The 14,384-nt window shown below is 35.6% G+C and overlaps 2 protein-coding genes across 3 annotated transcripts in view; both read left to right on the forward strand.

The window, feature by feature from the left end:
* Nucleotides 1-14,384, forward strand: part of LOC111413431 (transcription factor cropped) — a 69,893-nt gene that overhangs the window by 41,449 nt on the left and 14,060 nt on the right. The gene's annotated exons all lie outside the window — the stretch shown is intronic.
* LOC139432171 (piggyBac transposable element-derived protein 4-like) lies at nucleotides 494-2,622 on the forward strand. Its single transcript, XM_071200558.1, has 2 exons — nucleotides 494-809; nucleotides 861-2,622. Exon 2 carries the CDS (start codon nucleotides 869-871, stop codon nucleotides 2,615-2,617), a length of 1,749 nt encoding a protein of 582 aa, XP_071056659.1. The 5' UTR covers nucleotides 494-809; nucleotides 861-868; the 3' UTR covers nucleotides 2,618-2,622.

Below are 14,384 nucleotides of genomic sequence, written 5' to 3' on the forward strand. Positions count from 1 at the left end.
GGACAACCATAACTCATGAAATTGTAACTCTGAAAAAAAAATTGTCCAAGTTTTCTTTGAACTGGTTTCGATAAAAAACGACAATTCTGAAGTGGTTGAAACGATTTTGAAAAGGAAAACCGTATATGTTGCCGGTGGTTTCGCGTCACGCCCAATTAAAAATAAACGATTAGAAACGCGGAGAGAAACGGTCCGCAAGTAGTGGTCCCACGCGAATGCCCACGACTTCCCACGCATTTCTCCCAACAGCAGCGTCGGGCTTCTCACCGTACGAGATCTCTACTCGAGTTATCACTTTTTCACTTGAATTATCTTTGAGACCGATCAAGTTCCATTATAGCAATCGTTTAGAGAGTAGAAGATTTATTGAATAAATATTTATCGGTATATGAAAACAACGTAAACAAACTGGAAATGAATCGTGATTCTTATCTGAAAATAATAAAAAAATAAGTTATTTTTAATATATGTACGTAAAAATAATACAACTTAACCTTTCAGTACACGCGCGCGGACCGTCACTCCGCAAAATTCAAACGGTTTAATTTGCCCGTGGCGCCATCTGTTGTTGAGTTGACAAGTCTCTTTTCCACGTCATCCGTAGACCGCGTGTGCATTTCACTGTTTACTGTTTGACAGAGAGTACGAAGTAAATAGTTGTTGTTAATAGTAAATAGTTGTTCTTGTTTTATATTATTATTAAGTAGATTTTAGTTAGTGTTAGTTAGTAATAGTGTTTTGTGTTTAGTAAAGACTTAATAGTAGTGTAAGTAAATAGGTTATTGTGGAGTATTGTTTGGTTAAAACAGGTAAATAAAAGTACGATTTCATTAAATTGTTGTCTTGAATGCGACGTTTAGTTTTCAGAATGTGTTCCAATAAAGACGATGAGGTGCAACTGGAAACGTTTTTAAACAGTTTCACATTGGATGATGCAGCAATCGACCCACAGTACGAGGACGATGAAGACGATGATGAAGCAGATCATTTGGAAGAGAGAACGGAGTGCACAGACACTGAAGAAGAGATCTCAGATACTGAGGAGGATTTCGGTACATCACCGACTTCAGACGCCTTTTATGTATGTAAAGACGGAGTGACAAAATGGAACAAAAAATTAGCACCGAAACATGAAAGAGTGCCTGAAAATTTATTGAAGCATTTACCTAGTCCTAGAACCGCCACTAAAAATCTCATATCTGAAATAGATATTTGGAGCTATTTTTTCAATGAAGGTATGTTGAAGGTTATAGTTGATTGCACAAATCAACACATAAGTGGCACCAAATCACACTTTAGTCGAGAAAGGGATGCTGAAGATACAAATATTCATGAAATTAAGGCGTTGTTGGGCTTAATATATATGGCTGGAGTTTTGAAAGCAAATCGATTGAATGCCAGAGAATTATTCAGCACTCAGGGATGTGGAATAGAAATATTTCGCCTGACAATGTCGATAAATAGATTTTTATTTCTTATGCGTAATGTCCGTTTCGACAACAAGGAAACTCGTGAGCAACGAAAAGAAATCGATAAATTAGCGCCAATTCGCCAGATTTTTGATAATTTTGTCGTAAACTGTCAAAGTGCTTACAGCCCGTTTCATTGTGTCACCATCGATGAAAAGTTGGAAGGTTTTCGAGGACGCTGTTCGTTCAAGCAATACATACCTAGCAAGCCGAATAAATATGGCATAAAAATTTTCGCGCTAGTAGACGCCAAATGCTATTTTACTACCAATTTAGAAGTCTATGTTGGCAAGCAACCAGATGGGCCATATGCTGTGGACAACTCTGCCAGCGCTGTTGTACAGAGATTGTGCGAACCAATAAACGAATCAGGTAGAAATGTTACTACCGATAACTGGTTTACCAGTATACAGTTACTGGAAGCTTTAAAGGAAAAAAAACTCACATTATTGGGTACAATACGAAAAAATAGAAAAGGGTTACCAAAAGAATTCACACAACCACCAAAATCCAGAGCTGTAATGTCCACCCTGTTCGGATTTCGCGACAACGCTACTTTAGTATCGTATAAACCGAAAAAAAATAAAAATGTTTTATTAATTTCAAGTGGACATCATGACGACGGCATTGACGAAAATACTCAGAAGCCAAATATGATCCTTGATTACAACAACACAAAGGGCGGTGTTGATACTGTGGATAAGTTGTGTGCAAGTTATAATTGTGCAAGGATTACACGAAGATGGCCGATGGTGGTTTTTTATGCACTATTAAATATTGCTGGGATTAATAGTATTGTTATCCATAAATTTAATAATCCGACAGTGACACAACCGAGAAGAACATTTCTAAGAAATTTGTCAATGGCATTAATTGATGGTCATCTTCGGCAGCGAGCTCAGCTTCATTGTCTTCCCAGGCAAATGTCATCCAGGATTAGAGAAATTACGGGATATGAAGAGCCACTACAAGGAGCTGCAGCAACACCGAGCGATGAAAATATTCCAAAGCGAGGTCGCTGTGCATATTGCGACAGGAGAAAAAACCGGCCGACAAAATATTCCTGTACAACTTGTCAAAAATTTATGTGTTTAGAACATTGTACAATCGTTTGTGAAGAATGTTTTAATAAAGACGAAATTTTCTAAATATATTTTGATAATTTTTTTAAATGTATAAATTTATTCAATTAATTTCATACTCATATAAAAACCAAAAAAAAAAATTAAATTTTATAATTTTTCTAGCGCCATCTTTCGCCTGGTGGCAAAAATATATTTTAATGCGGACTCTCAGTCCGGCGCGTGTAATCTTGTGTGTATTAAAAACCGCGTGTACTGGAAGGTTAAAACATTCTTTTCTTAAAAATAAGTATGACTTATACAGGTGATTCTCAACCTATACGCATAAACTTGGGATTTATTCCTCATGATAAATAATGAGTAATAGGTGAAAAAAATTATAGCAAAAGATATCCATGAAATTTACTTTCAAATTAAGAATACAAATAAGATTTTAAAATGACATCAAAGTAAGTGTTCCAAGTTTATTTATTTATTTATTCATATTCGGGACACATACAGGAAAAATCCCAAAAAAGTGTCCACTACAATAATACAAAAGAAAAAAAAGACATCGAAAGCATGAAACAATAAAAAATTCAATAAAATTAGCAAGCACGAAGCAGAAAAGAAAACAGTAGATTGGTCCACATAATCATCGATACTGTATGTATGTAGTTTTTTTCTATCTTTGTATCTTTTTGCCACTTTATCGTGACGTTGTTGTATACGTTTGCCTCTTCGAGTGATTGCCAACAGGACTTCACCAACAATGATGCATTGTGTCGTCTGCCAACCGCCAGCATAGCCTGTTTGCTATCAGTACAGATTACAACGTTTCTGCCGACTTTTTTGAAGTCGATAATCGCATCGGCTGCTATGTTTATAGCAGTTAATTCGGCTTGAGCAGTCGTGCAATACGATCCTAACGAAGTGGAAAGGTGCAGCTGGAGATCGTGCGAGAAAATTCCCGCTCTGGAACCTCCAGCCTTCTTTGATCTATCAGTGTAGATGGTCAGCGTTTTGCCCGAGCTTGAGGGTATCGTTTCAATGCCAAAGTGTGGCTTGCCTAAGAAAGTAGTTTGGTCACGTTTTGGTTAGATAAACGAAACAGAGGAAGGCTGCCTGATGTTTTATCTGATTCTTTTTGATGTTCTCAACATTTTCCTCAAGATTGTGTGATCCATACATGTTATTCTTCATCTCGTTACTAAACTTCGCCATTCATCATTTGTGTAGGCAACTCTAGCAATCAGAAAGACGTGAGCGCACTCAAATGTATGTAAAAAATTTTTTGTTCTAAACAGATGAGATAGCTTGGTATTGCTGTGTAAGATGATTTCTGGAAGCAAAGACTGTACGCTTAGGAAATGATATGATAGCGCGGTCTAAACCAGGGTGTTGGCGGATTGTCTTGGCAGAAGTTTGTATCTGATTTCGCAATTCTTGCTCAGTATTAACTTCAGTGACGTACACTATGCTATGAGGTCGAGCGATCGAGACTTCGACCTGTCCATCTTCCGAAAGCACCTTATCTAGATGTCGCCACATATATCGGATATTAACAAAACTAAAAATCTTTTACTACAACTTTTTTTCACTTATTACTCATTATTTGTCTTGAGGAATAAATCCACAAGTATATGCGTATAGGTGGAGAATCGCTCTGTATAACTAATACTTTTCTAATTTTGCTGCTTATAGCCTACTGCTTAATTTATAGCTCAAATGAAAAAACTATCTCAAATTATTGGATAACATACAAAGTAATAGAGAGAAAGGAGGCAAATATCGACCACTTAAACATCAACAGTCACAATGACTTTCCCTTTACAGTGACGAAGATAAACTCTTGCAGGTTTATGGAAAAATGTCTTACTCAAATAAAATATATAACGGGGCCGTTACACATTTTTTTTAATGGCTTATTCGCAAAATTAAAGACTTCTATGTATAATTTTTTATTTTTCAAACTGAGCTTTAGTATTTAAAAAAAAAATAATGAAAAAACGAATGTAAAGAAAAAAGAAAACTGAAAACAATTAACATTTGTTGCAAATATAGTCTTGCGCCTTCTCAACGTCGCGTCGGTACAATCAGGCGTGAGCCCAACATGAGCGACATCTCCACCATAATTCATTGTTTTTTCCAAAATCATGACATATCGTACACGTTTCATCTTCATTGGAATCTTCTCTTGTTGACCTAGACTCTCAATCGCGGGCTTTTATTTCATTTTCCTTCTTCTCTTTCCAGTTCCAGTTTTTTGACTGGCGTTGAAGTCAGAATAATTAAATATTTCATTCTACTAGTGTTACTTCTAGTTTTCACTGTCAGGAATGATAAAAGATCTTGTCCATAGGTAATCTTTAGTGGGCCAAAAAAATCAAACGTCTAGAGGCTGAAGTTTATGAGATGTGTGGGGCGGAATTGAAACAACCTTAATGCCGTTGTCTCTGCAGAAACTGTATGTACATAAGTTAGAATGAGTAGAATGATTGTCCAAAACTAATACAACTGGATTTTCTTTGGTGGGTTTTGTGAATGCAGCAAAATGCTTGATCCATTCAGTGATCTATCCAGACTTAGAACATCGGTAAATAGGGGTAAATAGCGCTTGTTGGTCCATTTCTTTTTAGCGTTTCTTTCATTCTCTCTCTTTTGAAAATAAATATTGGGGGAAAGACAGTCACTAACTGAACTCTTTGCCCACTTGTAACTGCGCCCACATGCTTCTGCCCTTTATTGGCAACAACGCAACTTGGTTTACTTATCCCTGTCTCATCAATAAGTAATGTACACATTACTTATCCCTGTCTCATCAACATTAAAAATACGATGAGCTTCAAATTTATGTTGGCTGTACAATTTTTCCAAATTGTCGTAAAAACTAGTCAACTCTTTTTAGTTGAAGGCTAAGATGCGGTTTAGACTAGTAGCCTCAGGTTTACGAAAGGTTAATGTTGGATTCCGTTGCATGAAGGAGTAGAGCCAATCTTTTTCACGTATATGTTTCTGTTTCTTGAAATTGTCTTTGAACTTATTTGCCTCTGCAAACTCGTAATAAAATACTTTAGAAAAGTTAATAATATCACTGTATAGCTAGCTCTGACCCTTGCTCTATACTAAAGACGAGTTATCTTCCTAGCTTGTACTTTTTTTTGCAGAAAATCGACCTCTTGAGCGATCATGCAAGGTCAAACATTTGCGCAGATTTTCGTATTGATAAGGTTTTGTTTTGACAGATTTTATGGCGCATTGTATGTTCTTTTCTGACCATGCAAAACGTGTGCTTTTCCGAATATATTTTAAACTTGGCATCTGTAGTATGGGAATGCTATTTGTTGTATGGGTTGATATTAAACCTACCTATGGTTTAAACGCATTTTGTTCATTAGCACAGATTATGTTAGGAAATAATTAGTATTCCATTGAAAAATTAAAGTTACTATTACGTAAGTACAGTGTACTACAAAAACGAAACTCACGTTAGAAAGATATACATATCTTACCTTAAGATAAGTAAACCTGTGTTTCGTTGAATCTTGTAGTTGCCTTTAAAATTTAGTGATCGATATTTGACGGCAGGTCGTTTTGTTACTTATAAGTGGTTGTAATATGCCAGCTTATCTCATTTCTTTATATTTACGTCATTGTGATATTTGTTAGTAACTTTTCCTGTCAGCTTGATTTTGTACTACTAGTGTAGTATGGCGGCTTTGAGTGATACTACTTCGAACCGGCGAATATTCCATAGACAATAGAACAATTTTAGATAAAACGCAATGCGTTATTTCTAATCTCCCAAAAGGAAATGGAATTACTTTAACAGGTTTAGCGATAGTTAGGCAGATAATTTATTGGAAGAAGATATGAATAGATGTGGAGCTTCTGACACGTTAAGAGAAATTATGAAATTAATTATTTTACCCGTAAGATCGGAGAAAGTAAGATGGAGTTTTCAGCATGGCATAGTATGGATGGTTGCTTATAGTAGTCAGGCTTAATGCAGAGGGAATCCGTTGAAGTTGTTGATATTGATTTCGTTACTGATCAGCAGAATTGTATGGAGTAGTAATACTGCTTAACATGTACCTGGTGACAAAATATTTTATTGCGGTGCTGGATAGGGTTACGGGAAAAGTTTTGGAAGTTCGTGGGTTCAGATGTTCTAAGGGTAAGAGATGTAGAATTTGCCCGAGAGAGGTCAACTGATGAATGAGTTTGCATCAGAACGTGATAACGTGTTTCCCACATTTGTTCAGTATTTTCAAGCTGATAGGCATCAAGCAGTAATTAAAAATTCGAATTCGAAGATGACAAATACAGTATCAGTAACTTCTGCTGCAAAATTTGTTTCTCTAGTTATATTTTAAGTAAATTTAGGACGAGAGAGTCCTATCCATTAACACTGTGCTTGTTGCAGAATAGTGATTGCCTTGATGAATAGTTTCTTCTAAGATAACTCAGAATGAAATGAAAGATTTCTTGGTGTCTATCTGAGCTGATCCGTTTCAAAGAGAAAATCGTGCAGTGTTTCCATAAACTTCAGATTATGCTGGTGCTCAAGTCATAAGACTTTGTTCTAAAGGGTTAAATTTTATTGATTTAGTTCCGAAACGATATCGAACATGGCAAGGCTTTGAAACTTTTCACGTTCATCAAATTTAAATGAAAATGGAGGAAGGTTATAAAAGAAAACTTTGACTTCATATCTTAGCACAAACGTGTAAGAACTTTAATCCGAGACAGCTTCCTTCTTCAACCCTAAGTATGAAGGAGAAAGGTTTTGTGCATTCTGTCAATTTCTGGACACAATGATGAGATAGCCTTGAATTCGTGTGGTAGGATTTTGGATGCAAGAAAGTATTCGCTTTACCAAGGGAGTTACTCCTTTGATATAGTCGAGAAGACCAGAGTAATAACATAGACTTGCCATCATTTAAGTACCACTATGACCACCTTATTCCTTTTTTAGTAAAGTAGAAAGCAAAAGTGCTTTTACAAAATCATTTCCTTTCAAATATTTTACAGCAACTCAATACGGCAAGTTGTTTCTACATTCTCAGTACAGTATTCTCATTAATTTGAATGGAAAGGTATTTACTGTCAGTGACAGTTTTTTTTATCATCGTCTCCTCCATATTATCAGGATTTTTTTGATTCAACCAGAAATTGTGTCATTGGAGAGTTTTTTTTTTCCTGCTGTCTTACTCAGCGAAAACTTCGTGTAGCTCGTTCAGAAAAGCAGTATTCTGCTTCTTATCTCTTCTCTTTATCTGGCGGTTCTCCTGAGACCATTTCATCTACTCCTGGGTGTACGCGTACCACAAGGTTAAGAAACGCTGACCTAATGAATGGGAGTAATTATGATTGAACCATACCTTCTTGAGAGAGTAGTACAAAATGAAGCTGTTTTAAAATATACGAAAGAGTACGCAAAGTCGATGTTGTCTTTTAGTTATCAAGACATGCATGATGATTATTGTTTGACCTTATTACCATTCGTATTTTTAGTGTTAGCCCTGAAGTCAATCTGATATAATTTATTGATCTATTTCTTTGTTTATTTCCTATTTGCTTTTTATATGTTGGCTGTTTGTTCTGCCATGCGTGTAAGGCTGATTTTAAAAAGCTGCAAAGCTTTAGAAGTTTCATGACATCAAAACTGCTGGAAATTCAAGAAAACAGCAATTTTTTTCAAAAAATCAGTACTTTGTGCAATATTATATCAAAAAGTGCCGAAATAAACTTGATGGTTCTAAAAATATAACCGTACTCAAATTTTAATAGTAAATGCAGAAGCGTCGATACAAAATTAACCGAGAGCCGGACGTCTCACGTTCGCGAAACTATTTATAGAGCCAGACCGACTGACTGACCGAGTAAACTTTGACCTTTTCATGGTTAAAATTAAAAAAATTTCAAACTCTCTCAAAAATCGCCTATTTTATTATTCCTCGTCGTCATCAATTCTAAAACGGGTAAAGTGTTCAAATTAGATTAAGAAAACACAAAAACGAATCTTGTTTATAGACATTTGTTCGTCGTTCACATTCGTTCATTCATAGAGTTTCAACGAATAAAGTCGAAGAAGATAAAGAAGAAGAAGCGGTGGAATGCTCTTTCTCAATACCATTGAAAGAGGTTAAGGAGATCGAGAGAAAGAGACGGAAAAGTAAGATACGTGGGAAAAGATTCGACGATTCGCAGAATTCTGGGAAGTTAGTTGCCACTCACATTCTTTGAGTTATCATTAGAATTTTAATTGTGTGCATAATTTTGTCGGTTGAGGTGAAGATTAAAAAAAATAAATCTCTGATTTTTTACGAAGGTATAAATAAAAATTATTTTTTGTCAGCGAGATATTCTTGGAATTCCATGAGATCATCGTTTTCTTAATTCTTTCAGCTCTAATTTCAATCGTTAAATTTGAAATTCTCGTAAGCGATGATGACGATACAAAAGTTTCGAACCCGCCAAAACTGTTTTCTTCCTCTTGCAGTTGCCATTTAACACTTTAAAGAAACGTCCGGGATGGATGTGCTTACACTTACCGTTGTTGTCGCGGTTGTAATCATCATCATTCTATTAGCATCGTCATATCCTTTCTCACACAAACGGGACGTCGACGACGAAGGAGAGAAGAAGACGCGCCACATAAATCACCGTTTCCGGCTGTGTGAGTTCGCGCCAACTATTGCTGACTTTACGTTTTCAAGGACATTACAACGAAGAAACTCTCTTTACTATCGATGGGACAAGTTTATCAATGAAACTTTTTTGCTTTAAAAGAGAGGTTTTTACTTATAAAATTTCTATTTGTATACAGATCTTATTAAAATGTGTGAATTTGTTTTGAACTCCATCTTTTGGTGTATTGGTTTATTGCCGCCACGCCCCAGCTGATGTCGCAATGACGTCATAGGGCGTCGCGACGTTCGATAATCGAGCACCCGCGCTTTTACGTCACAGTCACGGGGTGAATACTCGAATGCACACTCCACTCTGAGCTATTACACTACCTTTTCTAATTTTATTGTATCTTACGAATTACTTAAATATTAAGGTTAAAATTGTTTTGTAAAGGTTAAAATAGTATATTGGGTTGGGAGGTTCTTCACCTGTAAAAAGCAGAACGTTCGCGCCGTTTCTGCTACGTCAAAGCAATGAACAACTGACGCACAGCTGATGTTTAAAATAAACACGGTGATGGCACGAATGCGAGAGGCGAATACCCACATGATGTTATTTATCGGTTTTCGGAACGATGATAATTTTTTTTCGGAGAATTGCTATTTTTATTTTTAATGTCGGGTTATAAATATTATTTTTATACCAAAGTTTATCTTATAGAATTATTATCTTCTTTCTATTATCTTCTGTCATTTGTTATAATCAAATGAAAATATTTTAACTATTTTCTAAATCACTTTAAAAAAAAAATCTATATTGTGGTTTGCTTTAAATAATTCACTGTCAAGACTCTTAAAGATTGAAGAAATTCATTCAAGTTGTTTTAACTACATCATTTCGAGTATAAAATGACCTGATGATTCTATATTTCAAAATTAACAACGGAAACTATCATACATAGTGTTGAAAGGAGATGTTGTTTGGTCATCTGCGACGCAAAAAACCTGGAGGGAGAAAAAAGAGCATCCTCGAAGATCGTGACGTGAAGATTTGCAACATTCTATATAAGCAGAGATAGGGTGTTTAATGAGAGTATGGTATTGGATAGAAGTGTGTCGATCGCGGGTATGGGAGTGCAGCACTGGGCCAAAGATTAAAAAGTAAACAAGCTGCGACGCTAGAGTGAGAAACTCTAGTTTTGAAAAGAGATAGAAAATATTCCAATTTAAATATCCTGACAATAACAAACTATTCCAATTTAAAGGTCCATAGCGTTCTAGGTATTAAAAAATGGCAGCCCTACGTCAAAGGTGCCAACACGAAGCGTCGCATCTTGTTTACTCTTTAATCTTTGACTGGTGTGTCTGATTAATGTACAGGGTGGGCCAAATTGGGTACTTTTAAAGGGAAACTCCTATTTCTATAAGAGATACAGGAAAAATGATATTAGTGTCTACGGCTCGATTTTTATAAGAAACATAATGACGAAAACCGCAAATCGATATCTCTTACAAAATGGTTTGTTTTATACACAGTCGACATCTTTTTTTAGCCTTTTTTGCCGAGTTGATAAGCTCAATGCGCCTAAACGTTGCAAAAGCATTCACAATTGCGGCTTCTAATTGCTGTCAGGAATTTATTGACTGTTTATAGATAATATCTTTCAATCTTCCCCAAAGGCAAAAATCCATAGGTGCTAAGTCCGGTGATCAAGCCGCCCAGCGAATAGAACTTTGATTACCTAACCAACAATTACCAAAAGTTGCGGTCAAAAAATTGGTGACAATAGCATTGTGAGGCGGTGCACCATCATGTTAAAAAAATACATTTCGCAGATACGCTAGAGGTAAATCGTCAACAACAGGTTCGATTTGTTGCCTAAATATTTTATTTGTGCTGCGCACCAGCACTACTCATATACGCTTCATCTGTCCAAATACAATTTAAAGAAAAATTGCGTGCTTCGTCCCATTTTCCCAAGAGCCATTGGCAAAAATTCATGCGCCTTTCAAGATCTCCTGGTCTGAGGTAATGGACTTTGTTAGTTCTGTATGGCTTTGGTTCTTGGAATTCTTCTAATTCCCCGTCTTCATTCGTATATAAGTGTTTGATCTTTTCTTTTCGAATTGGAAGCTAGTTTGTAGATTATATCACAATCTTCTAAAAATATTATTAAAACGATGCCGCCTCTCTGGATATCAAATAAAAACCATGTAAAAACTTCTAACTTGCATTTATTTATATAAAGTCGTACTAGTTTCGGGTTACCCCATCATCAGCGACAAAGTCAATGAAGCTATAATAGGTGTAGACTGGAAATCAGATAAGAATAAAGCATTTTGCTATCTGATGGATAAACAAAATGAAGATAAAAGATGAAAAAGGAATGGCGACGTTAAAAAGTGTGCAATGTTAAAAATTAGAAAAACTTTAAGAGGATGCGTTGGTGGGATGAGATGAGGCGAGACTGGATAGGCTCTCTGGATATCGTTCATGATGTAAATTTCCTGCATTCTCTCCAGATTGTATAAAACATACTATTATATCCCATTTTTCATAATTTTTATATGACATTATTTTGAAAGTTGATGACAACTAAGCAATACTCTAACGATAAGCACTAACACTTAGAACTTGAATCAAAATTTGACAGATAGATACTCATAAACAATGCATTTGTTTTATCGAAACGCCGTCAAAGCTATTAAGTGTCTTATAAAAATCGGGCCTCAGACACTGATATAATTTTTCCTTTATCTCTTATAGAAAGAGGAGTTTCCCTTTAACAGTGTCCAATTTGGCCCACCCTGTACACTGTATACATATGGTTTATTGTATAGCACTCGATTAATTAACCAAATAAATAATAAAAAGAATCTTTTAAATACGTTTTGTATGAATAATTTGTAAGAATAGTGATAACTAATTACGTACACTATTATTATTCATTGGTACGCAATATTGTCATAAAAATTGTGATAGTGTTGATGAATCACAGATTTCAATTCTTGGAGATTGCGTTACACTAATATTATTGGAATCCATCATTTTATATAGTGGAGGGCAATTTTCCAATAGGATTAGAACTCTATTATTTATTCTGCAAGGTAAATGTCACCACACAACATACACGTCACGGTCATATTTAAGGACTCTTATATTTATGACAGTAGGATCACCATTTTTCTTGTAGGGCCGAATTGACGAGAAAAGTTTAGTTGTTTGAAGCTTTTAAAGAACTGAATATCTGTATGTTTCTTTTAATTGTCATCATAAACAATTTTGATGAAAATTCATCTGAGTATAAGTTCTCTTCTGATTCCTTCCAGATGAAACAAAAATCATCTTTAGTCTGCAATTCAAAGAATGTCAAGTTGTAAGCTGCTAGTTTTGTTTTGTAGGACATTACACAGGCCTGCAAAAATTAATTTCATAAAAACTTTTTAGATAATTTAGGGTGATTTAACAGTTTTGAAAGGTGAACAGTTTTTTCCCATCACCCACCGTTTTTCCGCATCTCAACTCAATAATCTGAAACTAACTAGTATGAATATCACTGTTACTTTTCCTCTTGTGAGTACCTGGATTTCCTCGATGAAGTGACCAGCAGTAATCACCCTGATATCTCCTTTCCATGACCTTAATATCCTGAAGGAAACGTTCACCCTGCTCTTCACTGGTACTACCCAAGTTTTCAGGAAAGAAGATTTTCCATTTTTTTTGAGAAAATCATGCTGATATAGTTAGACTAAAGCTTTGTGGGTTGCCCATACTTTTTGGGTCCAGTGTTAATTTCTTGCTCTGCTATCCCATTCACAAATGAAACATGGGTACTTAGTGTTTCCTCCCTGCAGACCAAGCATCGTGCCCAAAACTTTCAGATCACCACAAACTATCCAGTTCTGATCTGTATCTTTAATTTTATTTAGCACCTCTTTCAAATTCTTATAATTTTCTTTGAGATGTACAGAATGCCCTAGAAGAAAAGGAAGCATATGTGTTACCATTGTGCAGGAGTACAGCTTTCAGGATTTTTTTTTTGAAGGATCAATTAAAAGCCTACATTTATCAGCTTTCTATTCAATTCCAAACCAACTCGCCTTCTTGTTTGAAATAGTCAGTAAATTCACGATCTCTAAATCTGTACTGACGAAAAGATGTTCCAGCAACCAGTAGTTTTTTTTTCTTTTAGTCGAGAACTCTAGAGTTCAGCATTCTTCTTGGTAAGTGCCAAGGCTCTTACCAAATCATCAAGCTCAGACGGAGCAAAAAGTTGTGGAGTGCCATAATCTCAAGGATCTTGGAAATCACAGTCATCTTCATTCACTAGAGTTCATCTCACCTAGCGTTGCTGCAGGCTCCATGAACTATATCTCTTTTATTCTTAGAGTTATAGCTATTAAAGTCATAGTAGCAAAAATAACAGCCATCACTGTGATTTTTTGGTTCCTTCCACACCATCGGGATGCCAAATTTGAACTATTTTTCTTACCTGATGACCACTTCCTGAGATCTTCTACACAAATATAATACACTTTGTGAGGTGCCAATGATTGGGCCACCAAGTCTCACACAGAAATAGGAATAATACACTTTCCTAACAAAGTCTGTAATATCTGTATTAATTCTGTCTTAAATTTGTAATGTTTCTCTGGCGTTTTTTATTGACTTTTATTATTCATTAAAGGAAAACGCGTTATACCGATTCAACTTACCGTAGTTCACCGTAATTAACCGTAATTCAACTTAAAACTATGGATGACAGAAATTTATCATTATTTCCTGGATTCAGCACCCAAAAATCAATAAAGATCACCTTTCAGTTTCAAAAAAGTATTTTGAGCGCAGGCCTGTGCTATTTTTTAGTGCTAAAAGTACTACTTGCAAAGGTAATGTGAAGGTTTTTATATCTTACTCTTTGTCTTTTGCGATTTCAGCTCTCGGTTTCTTCTTTTTGTCTACGTGTAGTCTGTAGTTGCTTCCTTTTTCTCCAGTAAGCAATGACCTAAACCACAACGCAGAACTAACTTCTGATCACTTCCTCATCAGTTTCAACACCATTTTTAGTACAGTAACAACTAGCTACGCTAAATTAGTAGCTAGAGTTTCTTTATGATTTTAAACTAAACCAACATTACCGAGACGACGACGACTTTTGACAAATGTTTTTGGTGTATCAAGAGATCTAGATACTAGAACCTAACTAAAAAAGGTTAAA

The sequence above is a fragment of the Onthophagus taurus genome, chromosome 11 (assembly GCF_036711975.1).
Source record: "Onthophagus taurus isolate NC chromosome 11, IU_Otau_3.0, whole genome shotgun sequence".
NCBI lineage: Eukaryota > Metazoa > Arthropoda > Insecta > Coleoptera > Scarabaeidae > Onthophagus > Onthophagus taurus.